General features: G+C 35.3%; 1 protein-coding gene across 1 annotated transcript in view; it reads right to left on the bottom strand.

Moving 5' to 3' along the window:
* The window catches only part of NDFIP2 (Nedd4 family interacting protein 2), a 66868-nt gene that overhangs the window by 25258 nt on the left and 16625 nt on the right, over positions 1 to 24985 (bottom strand). The window contains exons 2-3 of the mRNA XM_008518631.2: positions 6132 to 6297; positions 1420 to 1553 (exon numbers count right to left, since the gene is read on the bottom strand). Coding sequence (XP_008516853.2) covers positions 1420 to 1553; positions 6132 to 6297 — 300 coding nt within the window. The remainder of the gene's footprint in view (positions 1 to 1419; positions 1554 to 6131; positions 6298 to 24985) is intronic.

Here is a 24985-nt window from a genome sequence, read left to right as displayed (position 1 = left end):
CACTGAGAATGTGTGCATGTATACAAATTCATGAACAAATACATATGCACTGAGCAATCTAGAGCTGATTTTGATAGAAACTCCACACTTTATAGATCTATCCTCCTCTTCTATGATTCTCCCTTCCCAGTATCAAAAATCCTTACTGAATGATATATATTTATGCCACTGTTTTAACAGAGACTTACTTCCCCCTCAGAGGGAAAAGGCATAAATAACAAATTTCAGGTTTACTGTCTTTACTTATGTGCCCAAAACTATTGTTGACATTTAACTGTGTATGTGTGGGAGGATGGGCATGGGAGTAGGTATGGAAAGGGTTGTAGCTGATGAAAGAAACCCATCCAGGAAAAACTCTCACCCATAGATAGTCTACTCGCTAGGCACTGGCTGAGGGCAGGAAGAAGAGAATGCTGTACACAGCAACGCCTTTCTCTCCCTCTGCCCCTCACCTAATTCTAGCTTTCCTGTGTGAAGTGATTTTTTGTGTCCTTTTCCTGACGACATGGGATGAATCCAGGGATCTGAAATGCTATTTCTAAAGTTTGAAGCAAAAAAAAAGGGCAACAAACTTGTCTTGCTTGCAGCCCACTAAAATGTAGATAATTTCCACCTTTTACCTGCCTGTAGAATAGCATACATGCATCTCAACGATTCTTCTATACTGAGACAGCCAATCCTTTTCATCAGAATGAGTAATAACATACATGTGTATCACTGACCCTATTACTAAGACAGGAAGATGAGGAAAAAAGGGCAGGTGGAATCCTTGACTATTATTCCAAAATTCTAGGATGGGAAGTGTTAAAAGGAAAAAAACAACAAAGACCCAAAGTGAATTGACAAACATAATTTAAAGGCTTGTACATTATTTCTCTTGTAACTTAATCTACCTTGAGTTCACACATAGTCAATAGACCAGCTATGCTAATACATAAGATACGAATAGAAAAAAAGATGATCTATAATTACTTATGGACCACAAAATCTAAATTATAAAAGAAGGAAAATAAGGACACCACAGTGAAGAGGTTGATGGGATGGGGGTAACTAGAGTGAAGGAGTCAGAATGGGTAGTAAAGGTCAGGACACAAGGTGAGAGAAATCAAACTTTAGCAAGTGATAAATGTATCGGTAAAGATAAGGTCTAGGATGACCACAAGCTAAGATGGGGTGCAGGGGAAGATCAACAGAAACAGAAATGGAGATAGAAACGAGGAGACCAAGGAACGCAGAAGGTGAATGGAGAAGGAGAGTGCTAATTTCATCCAAAAATAATGACACACATAAGTGGTAGCAGAGAAAATACTAAACAAAATCTACGCACACAAACACAAAGAACTATTTTTGATATTATTAAATGTACATGTCAATTAATAAAAATAATATTCTCAAAAGGAAATGATAAAATCTTCTTACTCTTTGAGATGTTTCTGCTGCTGCAGCTGCCATTGCAGCAGCTTTGGCCTTCTCAGCTTCATCATATGTAGGAAGAGAGGTAGCAACACTGTAGGGAGGTGGCACAGGATAAAACTCACTGTAAACTTCCGTATCTGAAGAAAAAAGATTAAAAAAGATATCCATTAAAATAAAACTATTTAATACAATTTTTATAGCCAAAAATATAATTTAATAATTTACAACAGGCCACTAAAGATTAATACTGCTATTTGTAGTCCTATAAGATATATAACATACAAATTACTACTGCAATTATACATATTATTTTAATCTTACATTTTATCATAAACAGAAAAGATTAATAATATCATCTAAAGGCTGAAAGACAAAATAAGAACATCAAGAATGAGACGTGGAAAATTTGTGCAAGACAGTGGAGGTAAAAAACTCACCACATGTGAGCATCCTCTATAAGCCTATTGCCCTGGTTAAAGAATTTACTTGCCCATAACCTCACAGCAAAAAAAGTACAAATATCAGAAGTAATAACACTTAAATAGTACTAACTATTTAAAATACCATTTCTATAGACATTAATCTTAGCAACTCTGGGGTTCAAAAAGCTAAGTGATTTGCCCAGTATTACACTACCAGCAAGTGGCAGAACCCAGGGATTTCCTCACTCCAAGCACTTTTCTCTGATAATATATGAGGTTAATCTTCTACACATGTCAGTTTTAGCAACTGCTCAAATCTCATAAGCAAATTCAGTACTTGTCTTTTTTTTTATTAGTTTTTTTTTTTTTTTTGAGGAAGATTAGCCCTGAGCTAACTACTGTCAATCCTCCTCTTCTTGCTGAGGAAGACTGGCCCTGAGCTAACATCCACGCCCATCTTCCTCTACTTAATGCGTGGGATGCCTACCACAGCATGGCTTTTTGCCAACCGGGGCCATCTCCGCATCCGGGATCTGAACTGGCGAACCCTGGGCTGTCGAAGTGCAACAAGCGAACTTAGCCACTGCACCACCAGGCCGGCTCCTCAGTATTTCTTTCCTAAAAGATTAATTTTAAATTCTTCTTCACTCTTGTCCCTTTCTCCTCCCGTTTTTTTCATATCTACCTTGCTCTTTAGACTTTTCTTTTATGAAGAATTTCTTTCTCCTCAATTTGTAAACTATTGTTGAAATATGATCTCCAGAAATATATTACAATAGTAAGTACAAATTACTAATTTAAAAAAAAAAAACTGAACACTTAGTGCCAAACTTAAGTAGTGTAAGCAAAATGATACATACAGGTCAATCAACTGATTAAACTTACGGTAGAATCACGGACATGAAATACAGGTAGATTCTTAAAGTAGTATATATCACAATGTTCAACATCACTTCTGTGATTTCCTCTATTATAACAGCAGTATTTTTATATTTTCTATGTTGGTTTATAATTTTCTCTATCTTTATCAGAATTTCTTACATTTCTAACATGAAAACACATTTCACTCTAATAATATTTTTCCTATTATGTTTTAACATACAGGTTTTAAAATAAGTTTTTTTAATGCTATCAATAAGAGCTAAGGAACTGAAGTTAGGCAATTTTTAATCTAACGACAGGAAGTGGTAGTAGAAGTATAACACTGAATGTTATCCACCACAGGACACAAGAGTCACAAATTCATTGAAAAGACTTATTATTAGGATGTAAAAACACCATACACAATCAAGTAGATTTCTTTAGTACTGAAGACAACAGAAGAAGCAAAATTTAACTGAAAACAATGGTGACGAATTCTAAGGCAAAAACATTAATAATGTAAATTTTAAAAACTGGAACAATGACATACATTCCTAAGGAGATGAGATCTTTTACATTAACAACAGTTAATGTAAGTTTGTGAAAAGTTTTAACACCCAAGATGGAAAAAATATCCTCACCAGTAAGAGATGAAAGTTGGGAAGGAGCCTAAAATGCTACAGGTTTAATTTTTACATGTTAGTTTTACTTATTTTTCTTCTACCCTTTAAGGCAGTGGATCTCAACCATAGGAGTTAAAGTCTGGGGAGCTCTGGTTCCAGCTCCTCTTCTTAGAAGCTGTGTGATTTCAAGCAAATCACTTAAGCACTATGAAGTTCCACTTTCTCATCCATAAAATGGACCCAGAAAGGCTATCACTTGCTATTATGGGATGAAATAGAAAAGTATTCAAGAGGACTCTGTAAACTGTGAAGCATTATACAAATGTCACTTATTATTACTGACGTTGCTCAGATCTATGAAACCAGCCATAAAGTGACCTCCTGAAGAACAGTCTCCACAGAAAACCAGCACGACCTACGCTTCAAATACAACAGTACTGACCAAGAAGCTGCAGAAAAACAATATCAATAGTTTTCATTAAATAGAGACTCAAAATTCTAGAATTACTCAGCTCTTGTGCTCAATTATAGTTATGAATGGCCTTTTAACACAGGTATAAAAAATAAAAAAGACCAGTGATCACAGAGGAGACTGTGAGAATAACTGAACATCTAGGTACCAGGCTCAACTTGCTTTACAGTTGAAATTTATCTAATCTTTAAAAATGCCATGCCACATTATGAAAACTATTCCAGATCACAGAAAAATGAGAAGCTTCTCAATTCATTATACGTTGCTTCCATAATAATTAATACCAAAACCATAAAGACAGTACAAAAAGTTACAGATCCCTCTAATAAAGCTGCAAAAACTCTAAATAAAATATTAACAAATCTAAATCCAGAAGAGACTAGAACATGATGACAAACAGAATTTATTCCAGGAATACAGGGATGAATTATCTTAAATAAGAAATGTACTAATAATATACTTCATTATATCAAAATTTGAAGGAGAAAAACCACGTAATTTTATAAGGTACCAAAAAGATAAGTCCAAGCTTTCTGGCCTACTGGAGCCATTTATTGAAACGGGGAAGACTGCCAAAGGAGGTTTGGTGGTGGAGGAAGAGGCAGTGTGCAGTTGTGGTAGTTTTAAACCTTAGTCTAGTCTTTGAAACTCTTCCCATCAAGAGGTGGAGACTAATTCCTCAAGAGTCTTGAATAAGGACTAAATTAAGTCACTCACTTCTAACAAACCAAATGTGGCAGATGTGACACTGTGTGACTTCTGAAGCAATATCATAAAAGGTAATATAGATTCCACCAGGCTTTCTCTCAGAATGCTTGTTCTTAGAACCCAGCGTCCATTCTGTGAAACCCCAGGCCACAACAAGAGACCACATGCAGGCATTCTGGCCGGCAGCCACAGCTGAGGCCCTAGCTGAAGCCTGCATCAACTGCCAATAGGTGAATAAGGAAGCCTGAAAGATGCCTCCAGCCCCAGTCACTATCAGACGACAGTCATATGAGACCCTGGGAGAGAAGTGCATAATTGAGCCCAGTCCACCCCCAAAACCATGAGAATTAATAATAATCAATGATTGCTATTTTACTCCATTAGATCTCAAGTATTTGTTACATGACAATAGCAATGGTAGCACAACAAAGAGATTGCAATTTCACTCTTACATCCTCCATCATTCAGACACAGACATCATTAGGATTTTCCTTCCTCAAGATTACCATCAAATTTTTTTTAAAATCTAGGGTAGCAAATTCACTGCACTATACTCTGTAAACTTGAAAAATAATGAAGAAAATTTAGCCCATAATAAATTTTAGCAACCACCAATCTATCTGTTAAATATTATGGGCAAAGACCCATAAAACTGATATAAATCAATATAAAAACTGCACCAAACTGGGCACAGGACAAGCATATTGATCAACAAACATTATATACAAATAGAAGGAGTAAGCATTTACTAATTTAACTAGTGAGAACACCATGGAGATGATTTTTCATAACTGCATAAAAAAGGAAATAGATTTGGTGGAAGGAATATTAAGTCTTTTTACACATCCCATATGATCTTGATAAAATTTGGACAGGCAAAAAGGGTAACCAGAGAAAGCTGGCATGAGGCAGAGGTTATTTATAATAGCAGAGGTTTATTTATAATAATGCAGAGGTTTATTTATTTATAACAGCAGAGGTTATTTAAAATAATATACAAAATTGTATTTAAAATATTATACAGTGATTAATTTCTTAGCATTACTGGGAAAATACAAATTGTGGCCAAAGAAATAGATGAGGGCAGTTCTTTAGAATGACCTGAAAGGACAGATGAACAGTAGCAAGCAGGAATCACCGCCCTATATCTAAGAATGATTACCATTTGTATGGGATATACCCTTCATCTCCATTCACATATACTCACCACATTCCCACTCACACTCATCATCTATAACTCCTTGTTTTACGACTATGTAAGTAGATAAAAACACACACACATATATGCATGTATGTGTGTATATTTATATATGCATGTGTGCATAAATGTATATATGTTTATTTATTTCTTCCAAAAGTTATATACTAGTCCATTGGGAAAAGATTCTAGTGAGAATAAGGAAGTTTAAATAGCTACACTTTTAAATTAATTTTTAAAACAACAATATGAGACAAGTAATGTATGAAGTAAACATTTTAGAAACTATCCTTAGGAAAACCTTTTTTAAAAAATCATAAACTCAAAGAACCCCATTAACAGACTTGATTTAACTACACAAAACTACGTTTAAAAAAAAAGCTAAACTATTAAAAATATTACTGGTGGTTTCACACTAAAAACAACAATACCTGAAGTTGTAGGTACTTCCACAGTAATACTACTATAAGGTGGAGGAGAAGAGTCAGTTTCTAGTACTGCTGCTGAAGGGGTGCTCTGTACAACCTGTGGTGCTGGGTTGGAAGTTGATGGTTGCTCCACAGCAGACGATTCTGAATTATCCTCTTCATTGTGAAGCTAAGAGAACAAAGCAAAAAGGAAACATTAAGGTGACTCTGATTATTACTTTTTAGAATTTTAAGCTAATTTATGAAGATCATTTCAGGCAAGGGTCACTTTTTAGTTAAAAACAAAGTAAAACAGCAGTTAAAAAGATGAGCATAATTTCAAGAGACCTAATCAGTTCTTAAGAAGTTTAGAATTTTGAGTTTCTTTACAATAAAGATGAAGTTCAAACCATTAAGAATTTATAAAGAAAAAACATTCATGATTACAAATAGATTTAAATTCATTCAATATTACTGTAAATATTGTCTATCATTTATCAATCACTGCGTAGCGCAAAGAAAAGTAAAATCCTAATAATACAAGTACCACACCATTTCTATTACACTAGTATCTAGAATAACTGGGAATATAAACTGAATTAACGAAATGGAATAACAATGTTTAAACTTTCCAAAAACATGGAATATTCTAACAAGGTTTTCTCAAATACCAAAAGAACTACTTATAAGCAAAAAGAGTCAGTATATATATAAAATTCTGGAAAATGTTCTTCATCACAAGAAATTTACTGAAATCTCAGTAAGTGCTAGATAATATGCTGAGATCTTTTTGTTTTTTTTTTGTTTTTTTTTAAATTTTTTTTTTTTTTTTAAGATTTTATTTTTTCCTTTTTCTCCCCAAAGCCCCCCGGTACATAGTTGTGTATTCTTCGTTGTGGGTTCCTCTAGTTGTGGCATGTGGGACGCTGCCTCAGCGTGGTCTGACGAGCAGTGCCATGTCCGCGCCCAGGATTCGAACCGACGAAACACTGGGCCGCCTGCAGCGGAGCGCGCGAACTTAACCACTCGGCCACGGGGCCAGCCCCAATATGCTGAGATCTTTAATAACTTAACTCACTTAATCCTCACAACAAACCTGTAAAATAGAAACTGCTAGCCCCATTTGACAAATTAAAAGGGAAAAAAAACGACAGTACAGAAGCTTAAAGTAACTTTCCAACATCACAACAGCTAGGAAGGTAAAGCCAGGAATCACACCCGAGCAGTGTGGCCGCAGACCTCTTACTTCATTTATGGCCATCTTTTAAATGGTCATTCTTTAGGAGGCAGTAGTAACTACACACAGGCAAACTAATCCAAGGTCAACCAAAAGCATCAATACTCTAAAAAGTGACTCATCAAAAAGGTACTATAATTGAGCCTTAAATATATTTGGAAAACAGGTCTTATTAAAATATCTTTAAGATAATTTAAAAATAACTAAAATCTTGGTTTGAATAGAAAACACAGGTTTTCAACATTATGCAACTTTTGTATCTTAATTTATTCCTGTTATTTTAAGCAATTCAGTGCTAAAAATAATCCCCCCAAAAGATTTTGTCACAGAGCAAATCTGTACACATACAAATCCATGTTGTGATGTAGTGAAACGGACATGCATTTTGGAGTTTAGAAAGAGGAGCATGCAAATTCTTGCTCCATCTTTTAGGAACTTTGATAAACTCATCTTCTCTGTGCCTCAGTGTCTTCTCCACCTGTAAGTTCTGAAAGCAGCCAAACTCCCCACAGAACGGTAAAACAGTATTTAGAAAGCATCTAGCATAACACCTAACACAGAGAAGGCATTTAATAAATACTAGTTGCCTCTTCTTCCCTTTTATTTGATATACTTTATTTCATGGACTCAAAAACAGAAATTTTGTGGTGCTCTCTACCAGTCCAATAAGTAGTCATTCACTTGCCTCTAAAAACTAAAAGATAAATATGCAAAGCAAAATAGGAGGTCAATTTACTTCATTGCTGTTGGCATGTGTCTTGGTAAGTGATCACTAACAAAACACTTTTGTGAGTTCATAAATGTACTATAATTTTTAACAAAACTGTCATAAACATAGCTAAAATCATTTCTCAAGTTAGTAAGACAACTTTTTCCACAACATCAAGGTTTATACAATAAAATCCATTCACAAAGACTGAATTCTAAGGCCAAATAACCATAAAGTGAACTTTGTATGAGCTTAACGTTTACTTGCAGCACTTTTCCAAGTAGGCACTAAATGACCACCATCCTGACCAGCAACACTCCACCCCGGTGTCACAAAGCATCTTCCATGTTTCCCATTACAAGCAACCCAGGAGAATTTCTAATTTAGTCATCTTGATGATACTTTTAGGAACAAAAACGTTAGATGAATAAGTTAAGGCAAATAAAAGTAAAGTACAGATATATACTTAGCAATATCAATTAAACAAGTGACTAACAGTGAAGGTGTCAAAAGAGGAAACCGTTTTTCCATATCTACTATTATGCTGCAAAGGGAGATGAATCACACTACAGAAAACAATCCTACATGACACAACAGCTCTCCTCTAGTTCCTCACAAGAAACACTCTTTATCACATCAAATACATAAATGTGCTCTCCAGCACGGCCAACTCATTTTTAAAACCTGTCAAATATATTCAAATAACTACAATAAAAAGAATAACTACAGACACTTTTACATATGATCTCAGAAGTAAAGCTTTGGAATTTGTAAAACATACCCTATGTACGTATGTAAAACTGCCCTATGTAACACCTCCAGTTTTATTTTTCCAAAATGTCCAATTGTAGCAAAATTACTTTTGCTACAAGTCAACAGTAAAACCCAACAGCAGCTCAGTCAACAATCTCTACCCACTGCAGCATAGAATTTCCAATTTACTTTAAATGCAATATTGTAACTTTGATATCTTTAGTACCTCTATAAATTAACCTACTCTGAATACTTGGTAACTAAATCCCTACAAAGGTTCAAATCAAATTACATGTTTATCAAATTAGACAATCTATATGTGAAAATTTTTCCTTAATCATGCTGTCCAGTGGTTCTATTTTACATTCTTTAATGATTATCTAAACAGCGAAAAAAAGGGGTGGGGGGAGTAAGGTGGGACCTACATATATACAGTAGTGGACTGGGCTCTGTGTCCTCTCCACACCTCACCTCAAGTTATCCTCCCAGCTTGTCCTATTTATGATCCTTCTGAAAAAACGTGGGCAATAGCACATGAAAATTAAAATATGTCTTTAATATAGTGACTAGGGTGATGAAAAGTTGCATATTGAACCATGATTTTTTAGCCTGAAGGATGAAAGGATGACAAGAAGGCTTTCTTAAATGTATCTGCAGTTAGTCTTTAGAGATGTATATTGAGTATTTTTAATGATAAGAAAACTGTAAGCATTATGATTAACTCTAGCTGGAAGTCTAGCATTCCTGTGTATAACTATTGTTTCTTTTCCTTTAACAGGCCTGTCTCCTTTACTATAGCCCCTCATTCTATGTTAAGGTGATAAAATATTAATGTAATAACTGGAAGCTTTGAGAAGCTAGAGACCTCACTGAATGTTTTCTAAATGTACCAAGATGAGAATGTATGGAAGTGCTATAGAGTGGTGTTTGGTGAACAGCGCCCTGTAACAGAGCCTGGTGGGCCCGCCAGTTAGTATGGCCTTTTTTTCATTTTTCTTCTCATTTCTTTTCTCTTCTTTTCTGCTTCAATTTGGGCATAGGTCATAAATACAACAAAAGAACTAAGATTTTTGAAAAAAAAATTTTAAGTTGTGTTAAAAAAAAGGCACCAGAGTGAGGGGGGTTGAAAAGGGTAAAGGAGCACATACATACAGTGACGGATGGCCACTAGAACTCTGGTGGTGAACACAGCATAGTCTTATAGAAGCTGAAATATAATAATGTACACCTGAAACTTATATACTGTTATAAGCCAATGTTACCTCAATTCAAAAAAGGTATCTGAAGAGCTAACATATTTTGTATGCTACCATATTATGACTAGGTTTAGTACTACAGGGCAAAACTGGAAGAAGAGTTAGGAGCTGTAAGGAGACAAATTTTAGTTCTATAAAAGGACTTTTTAATTTTTTAACTACTAGTCCTAGCTTTTCTGTGAAGCAACAAATAATTTCAGGCAAGGCTGATGTATAATTAGGATGACCATACAGCTGTTTTCCCTAGAACAGTCCCACGATATGCCTGTTGATCCAGGGCTTCATTCAATTTAGCATTTTCTCCATCTCTTCATTCTCAAAAAAAATTATATGGTCAACCTACATATAATGGAATTCTTGTCCTCTGTATGATATTAATAGATGACAAAGGTTCCTTCCAACTCTAAGATAACATAATTCTAATAAAAACTTATGTTAGTCTTGGGGCTGGCCCCGTGGCCGAGTGGTTAAGTTTGCGCACTCCGCTGCAGGCGGCCCAGTGTTTCCTTGGTTCGAATCCTGGGCGCGGACACGGTACTGCTCATCAAACCACGCTGAGGCAGCGTCCCACATGCCACAACTAGAAGGACCCACAACGAAGAATATACAACTATGTACCAGGGGACTTTGGGGAGAAAAAGGAAAAAATAAAATCTTTAAAAGAAAAAATTATGTTAGTCTCTATCATTCTATATTGCCTTATTAATACCTAATTTAGAGAAGAAAACAGATTAGAGCTGCAATAAAAACCTACTGGACGAGTCAAGCGACTCATTTTCATCACCCAAGAAGAAAGTGAGCTACCTTATCTATGCTCCCGAGGACAAGGTAATAGCAGGTGCTGAGAAATCTCTGCAGATAGCCCCAGGGCTCTAAATCAACAGCTGAAGAGACAGATTCCCACAAAACACTGCTGCTTGACAAATGGAGCTAAATTTTCTACCAATAAAACTGAATTACAGCAGTCTTCCTCATGTACACACACATGCCACTAAGCAAATTAACAGAATTTTCTTAAATTTAGGGTTTTTTCCCCAAATATGGTTTCCACTAAACCTTTGCTGTCTCTGGATACTTTTCTATAAATGAGAGCTATCACATGACAAAGAAAAAATACAAACAATTAGGAAAGAATGTCTAAGCAACAAATGACTGTTAATGAAAAACCTCAGAGTTGGCAAATCATGCCTACTTTTCAGCTGCTTCTTTCAAAAGTATCGAAGTTTGGTTGTGGTTTCATATTTCATAACATAGGCATATTTCTGCTAGCAAACCTTTCTTGTTAGCATGAAAGAATATCATTATCTCATGGTGCTCCACAAAGAGCATCATGAGGTCCAGATACTCCATCACCCGAATAAGTTTACAAAACAACTGTTTAAAAGCAAGTGTCATCAGATATTTTATCAAGGCAAAACTAAGTTGCCTTTTAAACAAATAAGAGTTTCTGTTTCATTTTAAAACTGCTATTGTCTGCTTACAATATGTCAACTGAAAGAAAGGTGTAGAAAAGTATATAGAGAGCATAATTGGATTTTTTAAATAATAAGAGAGATGTTATTTGGGTAATACATATGTACAATCAAGAAAGAGCAAGGAGCCGCAGGTAGGGGAGAGAGACTTCATAGTTCTCTACTACTTGAATTTGCCACCCTAAACATAAACTAATTTGAAATTTTTAATAAATAAAACCAAAATGTAATAAAATAAAACCTCTAATTTCTGGTTTGGTATGTCTTAGAAGCAAAAATGTTAAGGTAAACACTATATTCTATGATAAAAACCTTCTCCAACACAAAATACATTTTATAAATCACTACAATAGCTTCCCTAGGTTTATGTGTATGCGATTTTCTGTTGAAAATGACACAACATGGAATTGTAACCAAACAAAAAGTATATTTGAAGAATGCAAATCAGAATCTGTATCTGTCTTTTTAAGGAAAAATAAAGAGTGGCATAATTAGAGGTAATAGAATGATTAAAGAATAGAAGACCAAATTTATATTGTCAGACCAGACTGTTTTTCTGAGCTTCAGATCTATATATCTACTCATTAATTCATTTCTTAAAACATTAAACATAACTCACATATAAAAAAGGGCTCTGGGCTATCTATGTTCAATTCTTTTCCTCCCATATTGCACTGCCTAGCACATTCTTCAGATTTTAGCTTAAAATTAAGTTCTCAGGAAAGCCTATGTTCCCAAAGTAGATTAGGACTCTCAGACGTAATCTTAAAACACTCTGTTCTTCAGAGCACTTATCAAAATAGCACTTATTTATGTAATCAGTCATTTACAATCTGTTTTGCCAGCTAAAGTGAGAGCTCTGGAAAGGGGAGGTCATATCTGTCTTGTTGAACACTGTCAAAATAAAAGGAGGCTCCAAAGTATCTGGATTCAGCCTTGGTAAAAATGAAAGGAAAATGCAATACAGGTCACCAGTCACAGACCTGAGAGAAAACAATGCTGCTAACTTAAGTATTTTGAAGTCTCTTAACAGCTAGTTATTACCTTAGTAAGTGAAAGGAGAAAGAGTTAGAGCATACTTGCATCCCAAAGACCTCCAAGGAACAAACAAGCCAAACAGATGGGATAAAAATCTTATATAAATTTCTATTTTCAAAAGAATTCAACCTCTTGTTAAATTCTTTTTTATATGCTAAAACTGCAATGTAAATATACTGGATCCTAAGATTCCCTCTTCGAAAACAAAGTGCTCTATATGGCACATTCATTAGTTGTGTTCATAGTCCTTTAATTAAAAATGACAAATACTTGACCTGATTCTTAAATTGTTATAAAATATCAACAGAAAGATACTTTTTCAAAATTCTGTTTAGCTTACTCAGATCTTACCCAAGAAAATATGTATTTACAAATCTGCCCTACAATTTTGCCTCTTTATCAATAGGTCAATATATTCTTAACAGAGATTTTTAACAGCTTGTGATCTTATAGACCTCAAAGGAAAAAAAAGAGAGAAAACAAAAAAAGAGGAGAGAAAAATACTTGAGTGTGCTGGGTTGGCACCTTCTCATACTTTCATCTAAGGTTGTCCAGCTTCAGGACACTGCTCTCTGCTGGCCTCCTCTTATCTTCTCAAAATCTCTTCATAATCCAACAATCTAGCTCACACCAATTTCTCATGAAAAGACCATAATGTATGCCATAAATGTCTATATATTTCATCACAGGAAGATGTTCAACCACACCTTTTGTGGTTTTATACTAAAATATCTGTTACATATAACATATTTTAAGTTTACTTCAAAGCCTGGCCACTAACTTGGGTTTTTGTCTCTCTACAATACAAGCAGCTTTTTGAGATATACTCATTAGTGACTGTGTTGAGGTCTTAAGCAATTAGGTTATCTGTGGAGACATGTAAACGTCTCCCTAAAATCCCTTCCATCCCTTTTTCACTATAGATTTACAGTAATCTGGGTAGGACTGAACCCACCCCATTCCAAGACTAGGCCCTGACTGTCTCCATCGGTCAGGATAATACTCTCTCCACTTTGGCACAGCAACTAGTTCCCAACCAGCATGGCCCTCCTTCCTGATGGTAGGGGGAGAATTGATGACTAGAAAAGAAACAGATAAAGTTGGGAGGGAGATGAGACCCTCTCTTCCTTCCTCAACACAGCTGAGGAAACACCATGGCACTTTTTAGTATTTGAATAAATTAACATAGATGAATAATTTCCAAGACAAACCTGCCTTCCACCCAATTATGCTTTATTAGAAATAACGATACAGAGCAATTCCAGTGTTTAAGATTTCCATAATGGCGTGGGAACCATAATTTAGAAATCCCAACAGAGAAGGTGCTCCCATGCATTTTGTTGAAGCAAAAGAAATTTCAAATGATAATGTTTGAATTTACAAAAACTATTCAAATCCTGAGTTTTCAAAATATTCCAGTGCTTTGATTTTTACGAGCTAACACACTGATATTCTATTCAACATAGGCATTGATAAATATAATGACAATGGCAACTTGTAATGAAAGGTTTAATTTGTTTCTGTTTTCATAATCAAACTAAATAAGAACACTTTGACAGATTCTCCAGAAAGTTTCTGATTTGCATGCACCAAAATAAGTCAGAAAATGTGGTAACTGGTAAAGTTTAAAAAGCACAATTGACTGAAGAGTATACTCATACTAAAGAACTGAGATTCAAGACATTAAAGGACAGTAAAAATAAAAGAAGAGATATGAGACTTGCAATATGCTCCCTTTCAGCAACCAGAATCGAAACATTCAAGAAGTTTTAGGGGCCGGCTCCGTGGTCGAGTGGTTAAGTTCGCGCGCTCCGCTGCGGCGGCCCAGGGTTCAGATGCTGGGCGCGGACATGGCACCGCTCATCAGGCCACGTTGAGACGGCGTCCCACATCCCACAACTAGAAGGACGTGCAACCAAGATATACAACTGTGTACGTGGGGAGGGGGGGGGCGGTTGGGGAGATAAAGTAGAAAAAACAAAATTGGCAACAGTTGTTAGCCCAGGTGCCAATCTTTTTTTTTTAAAAAAAAAAGAAGTTTTAAAAGCAAACCTATTCAGGCAAAAGAACGGAAAACAAGAGCTAGTAAATTCTAACTGCAACCATTTCCTTCCAGGAAACTACCACCTGTAAGTTTGTGTTGTGCTTCATGAGGCCCTGGGGGCTTAGGGACCCTGGCAACTTCTAATTAGATTAGGGAATGTTTCTACCTGCCAATCAGTCCTCAAGCTTCCGAAATTTAGAAAGTATGCTTTATTCATCTTGGTATCCCCTAAAACAGAGAGTAAAGTTTAGGGCACAGAGTAAGCTTCATATTACATACAGTCCTCTAAGCCTCCTGCAGTCTTTCTTTTACCAAAATGCAGTAGCGAGCTGAGTCAAGTAACGGATTCACTGAACATCTCAAAATCAAGAAGCACACCTCATATATTCCTAGGACTCCCACCTGCTTTACACATAGTAGAAACTTGAAATATTTAATCATTCAATTTTTGTAGGCAGTTACCATAACTTAATAAGCAAATATTTCCCCCCAAAAGTTTACTGAATAAAACTGTTTTTCAAAAACCATACACAGATCACTGAATTATACATCCTAAACAAGAATATAATTCCAGCTGCACACCACCCAGTCTTTATAACAATGACTCTAAAGACAGTCGTTCTTACCACAGCTAGACAAGAAACCCAACAGTAAAGAATGTCACAAAAATCACCAGAAGCCATCCTCACCAACCACAAAATAGTAGGCAAGGCTAAGCTTACTGGATTAGAGATAAACTATCTGACGCTTTATACACTGATGAAAGAAGCATCAGTGACTTAAAGCACAGCACAGTAACAAATGTTCATACACAGGACTTCTTTTATTCATCAAAAAGCAATTTACTGTTATAATTTATATTTTTATACTATTTATATTTTTTACTACTATAATTTTTATTTATATTTTTGTATCTGTCTTGCTTACAAAATCCAAAAACTGGTTACAAAAGGGGTGATCTTTTGATACAAGTTAGTAAAAATGAAAACACTGGGAAAACCAAATTTTATTGAACAAAAGAAATGAAACAGCACACAGAAGGCACATAAATTATTAATGAAAAAGAAAATATTCCCAATTATTAAAGAAGCAAAAACTGTGTGTTAGAAAGGATGGAGTAGGAGTTGAATTACTGCTAGGAAGAGTATTCATTCAACAAAGTTGAAGCACAATTTCACAATTCCTGTTACAGCTGAAAGTGTGGAGGACCCAACAATTCTACTTCTAGATGTCAACACTAGAAAACCCTCACACGTGGACATAAAGGGACACATACTAGAATACTCGTGGCAGTACTACCTATAATAGTGAGACATGGAAAACAACTGTCTGGTCTGCAAGAAATGAATAAATATTATTCCATGATTGATATAATACAAGTCAACATTTTAAATTGATGAATTAGATCTATATGAATCAGCATAAATCTTCAAAACATGCTAAGTGAATAAAGCAAGCTAAAAAAGTATAAAACAGTAAAATTCTGTAGCAAATATATTTTCATGTAATCTAAAACTAAAGTATCTATTGTAAACAGACACACATATATGTAGTAAAACCATTCACAGAAACTATATACACCAACTTCAAGACAGTAGAAGGGAAGGAAGGGAAGAGGAAGGAATGAATGTAAGGCTTATCTTGCTTTAAAAAAAAGTAAAAATGTTCAAGACCTGAAACAAATATGGCAAAATACTAGCATCTATTATCCACAGTGGATCTAGAACTATCTTTTACATTATTTTCTGCACTATTCTTTCTGTTTGAAAAGTTTCATAGTTTTTTTGTTCACATTTAAAAAAAAAGTCAAGCTAGCCAAGTTGTCTTCCATATATAAAGTATACATAGCACCTATGAGTCCTTAGGAAAAAACTACTCCATGATGAAAACCGGGCAATCAGGAAATTAATCAAATAAAAATCAAAGAAACAGAAAAACAGTGGGAAAAGATCTGGTGTTTAGCACTGAATCCTTTTCAGTACAGCACTAATGCTAAATATAGAGCTGAAGACTAAATGGCTGCTGACAAACAGAAAGTAAACATTATATGCCCTGAAAAAGAAAAAATATAAGCAACATAAAAATCAGGAACCAGGGAAAGAAGAGACGAGAGAAATCTCAGTACCACTCACTTCATCTTTCACAGCATACACTTAATCTCTAACATCTAAAATTAAAACATGCAGTTTTAAAAATTACTCCAATTTCTTACCAGTTTTCATACTTTTTTCTTAATTTTAGTGAAATTCCACAGAACTGCTAGGTTCTGAGGTAAAGAAACCTTTATCTAGAATTCAGCAGTTTTTTAAAGTTTTTTTCCTTGCTGTGAAATTCAAACAAAATCATATTTCATATTTTCATTTTTAAAAATAGCATTATCCCATTCTTATAACATTATTCTTGTCTATAAGCACAAATGGAATGATGTTCACCAAATGTTAACACAAGCTATTTCTGGTTGGTGAGATATGGGTGCCTAGATTGCTTCTTTCTTTGTACTTATGCTGCCAGAGTTCTTTAAAATAAGTACATATTACTTTTTACAGAAATAAAAAAGATCATTACAAAAACACACACACTTTAGCCTAGTAATCGCCATTTTAAGACTACACCCAAGAAAACTAATCAGAAACTTAAAACAGGATTTCTTTATGAAGCTGTTCATCACAGTGTTATAATAATGGAAAACTGGAAACAATCTATTCGTCCAAAATAGAATAAACACACCATATAAATATAATGGAATATTTTACAGCCATTTAAGGTACGGTTTCAAAAAGATACTTAATGACATAAGGAAATGCTCATGATACAGTGCTAAAGAAGTAACAAAATTGCGTGTGTGTAAATCATATATGATTTGAATTTTAAATAAGACAAAATGTTAACAGTTTCAAAATGACTGTTAACAGACAAAATGGGCAGCATGGGTGCTTGCAAGTTGTATTTTGTTTGTTTTAAGCAAGTTCTCTAGAACAGAAATAAAAGAAGGAAACATTCTTTTTGTTCTTAATGTAGGACAGAATGTATTATGTTAAAGAGATTTCCATCTATACTTAAAGGAATAAGTTTCTATAAATTAGAAAACTGACATTTGTAAAATCTCTCGATAGTTAAAAAAATTGTCACAGACTCTACATCCACTTAGCAACCTTCTATAACCATTATCATCTTTACAAGAAAACAAAGTCAGGTACATAAGCCCAGAAGTGATCGTGCTTGTTATTTCCCATGAATCAGCTAACAGTACTAATACATAAAGTAACACCAATATGTATCTGTTTGAGTATGATGATTTTCTAATGAAACTCATTTAGAGGTCAAAATGATTCATAAGGGCTTTTTCTTTGTCTCTTTCTCACCTATAAAAAGAGTTTTCTTCATGGTGCCCTTTTGCCTTAACTAGTTTTTAATCACATTATATATTCATCCCCATAATCTGCGAAGGCATTCTGTTTTTACAGAATACTCTCTTTTCCTTAGAACTCCAATTATAAGGATGGCACACTAACATTGTGAGCAACATGCCACCAAGGTTCCAACAGCTTTATTTAACAACCCAGTTGATAAAGGATTCTGCAAACTTTCCACAAACAACTCTGCAAAAAATACTCATTAAGCACCCAGCATAGCAGCAGTAAGCCTCTGTGGCAATGACGATTGTGTTGGTCAGTTTTCTTCCACTGCAACGTTATGCATTAAGTGTAAACAGTACTTCCTTAATGCAAACTAAACTCTAGAAATCAGACACTTTCACACTATATAGAAGTTATATGGCAGGAAAATGCAAAAATGATAGGGATATGTCACAAGGACATAGGAGCAAATTAAAGAGACTCTACTGGGTCAAATCCAGGATGATCTGAGCTTCAAAATAAATGAGGATAGTATCAAATTATAACCAAGAGAATAAAATAAAAATCAATGAATTCAAACTGACACAAATGACTGTAGTTTTTAAGAGAATGTCTTTCTTTTTGGAAAATAGACACTGAAATATTTAGATGTAAAGGGATAGCACGTCTGCTATTTATTTTCAAATGTTTCAGAAGAAAATATAGCCTGCGTATGTGTGTATATATACATACATATAAAAAGAAAATCACAAAGCAAATCTAAGAAAATGTCAACATTTGAGGAAACTGGGTGAATGGTATACAGAAATTCTTTGTACTATTTTTTCCACATTTTTCTATAAGTCTAAAATTATTTTAAAAGAATGAAAAAACAAAATGGTATATGTAAGAAAATCAAACAATATATTGTATAAAAACAAACAGATTAACCTAAAACTCTACAATCCAGCTTCCAACAATTTCCACTCAACGCTAGAAACCCTATATGATCATTAAAAAGCTCTATACCTTCAGTCACTTTACAAAATGATCTACCCACATTTAATCGAAGTCCAGCATTCCCTGGATGGCACTACATCCCTCAAAGGCCTCTCAAACAAAAATGTTAATCCTCCCCCTACTCCTCCTTATGTGGAACAAGAAGACATGGAAAATTTTCCTGGATATTGCCAATTCTAGATCAAGAGCCTCTCTTGAAATTCACGCTGTACATCCTACCAGACCCTCTCTCATCCTATTCTTATAATTAGTATTTACAAGAGACCAAATCATTCCCCAAAAGGTAAGACTTAGAAGCCAGCCCCCTACCCTCAACATCATTCCCTCTACCTTAAATCCTACTATAACACAGGATGGCTAAACCAACTTAACACCTCAGCTATAAAACAGCAAGTACCGACATCCAGTAACTACCTCAGTTCTCTACTTCCCTGACCTAATACTCATCCAGAACTACTTCTACTAAAAAAGATTAGATTTCTACATTTTAGTCCCTGGTCACAACCTTCTGGCCTTTACCTTTCTCACTCCCTTACTTCTACTAAGTCTTCTTTGGGCCCTACATTCTCTGCCACCTGGTTTTTCTTCCTATCCTATGTAACCTGGACTATAAAGTGAAAAAGTTGCATGACATTCACCCTCAATTTCCCAGTTCCCAAATCCTCTGCCACATCTAGCCCATCAAGACCCAACTTGGGATGAGTCTTTCTACTATCTTCCAGTAGGAGAGAAACAAGTCACACGACTGTATAGATTGGTGCCACTACGAATTTAGTTTCTAATCCCAGCAGGGCCATCAGAACTAGTCATCACCATGGCAGGTGTTTCAGCCCCTCCACTCTCCTATTTGCCACCTCCGACCATGGAACTCTCAGTCAAAATCTTTGCTTCCTACTTCACAGAGGAAAACAGGTTTTCAAGCAAAAATTCCTTCAACTTCTCTCCTCTGCATCTCTAAATTTAGCACCATGGCATCCATCCTAACTTATATTCTTTGCTCCCAAATGCCAGACAACTGCACAGAGAAGATTCTGTCTCCCAAAGCATCGTTTTTTCTTTAAACTATGTCTCTCTTTCCTTTTCTCTACTAACTAATGCTTTCTCTCCACCCACATGTATATTCTATTCATGTCATAATTGAAAAAGAAAAAATCTGCCCCCAGCGACAAACTAACGATCTTTTTTCCTCATGTTTTTTGAACTATTTCCACCTCTCCCTTCTTTCCTTCAGCGACAGTCATCTCAAAAAGAAAAACGACAACAACAACATATCTATTCTCATTCTGGGCACTTCTAATTCTCATCTCTTCCTCCATCCATTACCGTCTGGCTTTCACTCAAACAGCTCTTGCTAAGAACACTGACCTTCTAATTGTTAAATCCAAAAGCCTTTTTTCAGTCTTCATCCTACTGAAAAATCTTTAATACATTCAACACAGTTAAGTGTACTTTTAACTGTTTTTTCTTTAGTTTCCAGAGAACAACTTCCTTCTGGTTTCCCTCTGACCTGTGACTATTCATTCTGTTTCTTTTGTAGGGGTCCCTATTTTCCTCTGCCAACTTTTAAAGAGTCCTCGCTAAAACCGAATCCAGAGCTGTTGATATTGCCTTGACACAGACGGAACTGACACAGGATGTTGTATAATTGGCTTCATTTAGTCTCATTTGCAAGGGCATAAGGTAACTGACCTCATGTAATATTGTTCAAGTTACTATTAAAAGCATTCATTTGTTATTTAAAAAATTAGCACGGGTACTATCTTGTTTGATTTCGTATTTTTTCAGATGACCATGTAGTTGCTACACAAATAAACTGGAAAAGAAGATAATTTGATGCCAAAAGATCTAAATTTAAGACACGGATCTACCACCTCCTAGCTGCATAACGCTGACTAGGTCTTTGGGCCTCATCTTTTTTCTGTGATTCATTCGTTTTCATTCATTCACTCAGTTATCAGTCACTCAATGAACATTTACTATACGCCTAATATGTTCTAGGTACTAAGTTGGGTGCAGGAAATAGGTAGGAAACCCATCCCATCAATCCCTAAAACTTCTGGCTTCTAACAACTGGGAGCTCTGAGGCAAGGCCCTAATACAGTGTGACTTAGGGCTGCATTAGGAGGAATAAAGGAAAATTAAAGTGTGCTTATTTTATCATAGGTAAACCAAGGAGCCAAGGTCAGTAAGGACCAGTCCTGAAACACCAACTTTCTTCAGAGAAAGTTTCATTCTTTCCTCAGCAAACACAGAGAAGCTAAGAACAGAATCCTCAAGCCAAACTAAATGCAGTAATACCAATTACTAAGACATGCTGTTGATGATTCATCCAGGAAGCACAGCAAATGCCAGATGCCACTGCAGGCAATAGTTAAAGGGCTCATCCATCAGTGTTACATGCCAAAGCAAACCCTCAAAAGTTAGCTGATAAATCTAAATACACAATCTGAATAAAACTTCATAAAATATCAGAAGCCAAATATATACATACCACACACACGTGCAAGCACACATGCTCCCTGTTTCTCTCTCTCAAAAAGTTAGCAATCATGTGCCCTATACATTTCTTAATTCCTGCATAATATTTATTCTCATGTTACAATGATCACTATAATGACACATTTCTAAAGGCACTAGTCAATACAAAAACACCAGTACGCCCAGGTTTTCCACAAAACTTGACATGACTGGCATTTTCTACTAATAATTTACACACATGAATTCCATTACTGCACTGATTTGCATTAAGAGTAAAGACGCATAAGACAAAAATGTGTTATAACTTGTGCCTTTGAAGAAACCAGAGCAAGATTACTATCCAGAGAGAAGCTGAGTAGATGATTCTCTATGGTACTCAAATTCCAAATGTTAGCAAACCTAATAAAATGAATTTACCAAACATTTTTGGAGGGGAAAAAAAAACCCTGGCAATCTACATTTTTAACTTTACTTTTTTTTTTTTTTTTAAAGATTTTATTTTTTCCTTTTTCTCCCCAAAGCCCCCCGGTACATAGTTGTGTATTCTTCGTTGTGGGTTCTTCTAGTTGTGGCATGTGGGACGCTGCCTCAGCGTGGTCTGATGAGCAGTGCCATGTCCGCGCCCAGGATTCGAACTGATGAAACACTGGGCCGCCTGCAGCGGAGCGCGCGAACTTAACCACTCGGCCACGGGGCGAGCCCCTTAACTTTACTTTTTGAAAGACTGAATTTTGCTTAAAGAGAAACCTTTAGTTAGCACAACCAAAACTATGATAAAGACTTAGAAGTATTTCATTATACAGTAATTTTCCTTTTAATTAGGTCAATGAAAAGCACTGTGTAGGAATATATTAGGTACAGATAAATGAAATAAAATTCTGGCACAAACAGTGCTGAGCCTATCCTCAATCATCCACATGGGCTAAGAATAAGACGCACGCTGGTTAAGCACACAAATGTTGGAATCAGCTCTTCCAGACTGACACCTAGGCTCCAGCACTTACTAACTCTATGACTTGCCTGGTACTCATTTTTATCATCTATAAAATGGAGACTATTTTCTCACAGGGTTTTTGTAAGGATTACAAAAATTAACACCTGTAAATATTTAGAATAATGCCTGATGTACTGAAGGCCCAATAAGTCTTAGTTTAAACGGACAAAACAAAGGCACTTTATATATATCATCTACTTTAGTCCCTACAACAACCCTCTGAGGTGAGTATAACAGAACAAACTTTAAATAACTGAATAGACACACCTAGTTAGGGGCAAAGTCAAGATTCAAATTTAGGTTTTACTGTCTCTAAATTCAGGCTCTTTCTATTTCAAAATGCCTTCAATACAAATTCACGAGTAGTAATCTATTTTGCCACAAAATCACCTTTATGAGTACCTCTAATCCTGATTGGAGTACACATATACATACACTCCACGTATCTTCGAATTCACCCATCTACTTTTCTTCAATGCCACTACTCTAATCCAAGCCACGATTATCACTTACCTAAACTACTGCCATAGCTTCCTAACTGAACTGCCGACACTGACATTGGGAGGCTCCCAATGAAAAGGTTGGCTCACCAAAAAATGACACAACACTGAAGCCCAGAGATCAACATGTCAAGAACACACAAACACACCTTACAGAATATATATAGGCAAAGAAGGAAGACCCAAATTTAAAGAAAATGTCCACAATGAAACAAAAACAAAACAAATATATTAGGAGGAAAGTTAACGTAGGGAGTAGAAGAACAAAAACCTCAAAATCTACAGTAGATTCTAGTTCCAATGCAGCAGCATAGGCCTCCTAAGTCCAACACTCCCACTGACAGCAACTATAAACTTGGAACAAAATATAAAAAAACAACTACTTGAGCATTCTGAACATTAAAGGAAATAGAGATGTAGAGGGAAGTTAACACTTGGAGAAACAACCTGTACAAAGGAGAGTTTCCCCTTTTTTTCTCTTTTTTGCAGCTTTGCTCTGAGACAGAACCACAGTTGAGGAGAGGCACCGCAGCTTGAGCTGCTAAAACCCCAATAGAAACCCTGCTATTTATAGTCGAAGGAAGCATGGAATGGAGCCCAGGCAGGCCAGAAAGTGAGGGGAGATCACTAAGACCCAAACCATGCATGTGTAGGACTGACTCAAAGCAGATTAGCAAAGGCCTAAGGAATTCAGAGTGAGACAGTACTTACAATCTAAAGCGGAGTTGACTGCCTCTAAAACAAAACATCTACATTCTCCAGAGGACCAAAGCAAAACACTCAGAAGATCCAGGATAAAATCCAAAATTACTAGAAATACAAAATATTAGAAAATATAAATCATTCTCCAGGGAAAATGCACTCAAGAGATGCCAATTCCAAGATGACTCAGATTATAGTTACCATACAAGGATTTTAAAGCAGCTATTATAACTATGTTCCAGGAAGTAAAGCAAAATTACCCTGAAACCAATGAAATGACAGAGAATCTCAGCAAGTAAATAAGAAACATACTAAAAATAAAAAATGAACCAAGTAGAAATTTTAGAATGGAAAAATAAGATACATGAAATAAAAAAACAACTGGATAAGATCACTAACACATGAAGATACACAAAAGAGAGAGTGAATTTAAATTGATTGATAGAATTTATCCATTCTAAAGAACCGAAAGAAAAAGGACTAAAAAAACAAGTGAACAAGCAAACAAAGCCAGAGGGACTTTAAACCTTTAAAAGGTCTTAAAAAAAGAGCACATAATTTGAGGCTCAAAGGAAACAAAAATAAAAGACTGGAGCAGGAAAGAAATTTGAAGAAATAATGTCCATAATTCTTTAAAGTAGTGAAGAACATAAATTTACAAATTCAACCTCAGTGAGGCTAAAACAACAAATTCAAAGAAACCCATACCCAGAAACATTATTATAAAACTCCTAAAAGTGAAAAATAAAGAAGAGTTATTGGAAGCAGCCTGAGAAAAACAATATATTACACACAGAGAAACAATTATTCAAATAACTACAGGTTTCTCATCAGAAATCATGGTCATCAAAAGAAAATGGAACAACATCTTAAAGGGCTGAAAGAAAAAAACTCAGTCAAGAATTCTACACTCACAATATCTATCTATATACTTCAGGAGTGAAAGCAAAATAAAGATATTTCAGAAAAAAGAAAGATAAGAGAATTGATTAGCAGCTGATCTGCACTTTAAGAAATGGTAAAGGAAGTCCTTAGACTGAAAAAAATTTGATAACAAAGAGAAACTTGTTTCTTTGGGAATTAAGAGACCACAGGAAATGGTAAATGTCTAAATATATGAAAGATTTTTTCCTCTTAAGTTTTCTAAAATACATGTTGCTATTTAAATAAAAAATTGTAACATGGTCTGTTGGGGTTTTCAATGGCCTTATAGGTAATACAAACTACAAACAACAACTATAACATCAAGGTTGGCAGGAGGTAGGGAATACACAGACCAAATGGTTACAATGTTCTACATTTTACATGAAGTGATATGACATTAATGTTAAATACATAGA

Source organism: Equus przewalskii, chromosome 16, assembly GCF_037783145.1.
Source record: "Equus przewalskii isolate Varuska chromosome 16, EquPr2, whole genome shotgun sequence".
NCBI lineage: Eukaryota > Metazoa > Chordata > Mammalia > Perissodactyla > Equidae > Equus > Equus przewalskii.
The sequence above is the reverse complement of the archived record's forward strand: the minus strand, read 5'-3'. Positions and strand labels throughout refer to the sequence as shown.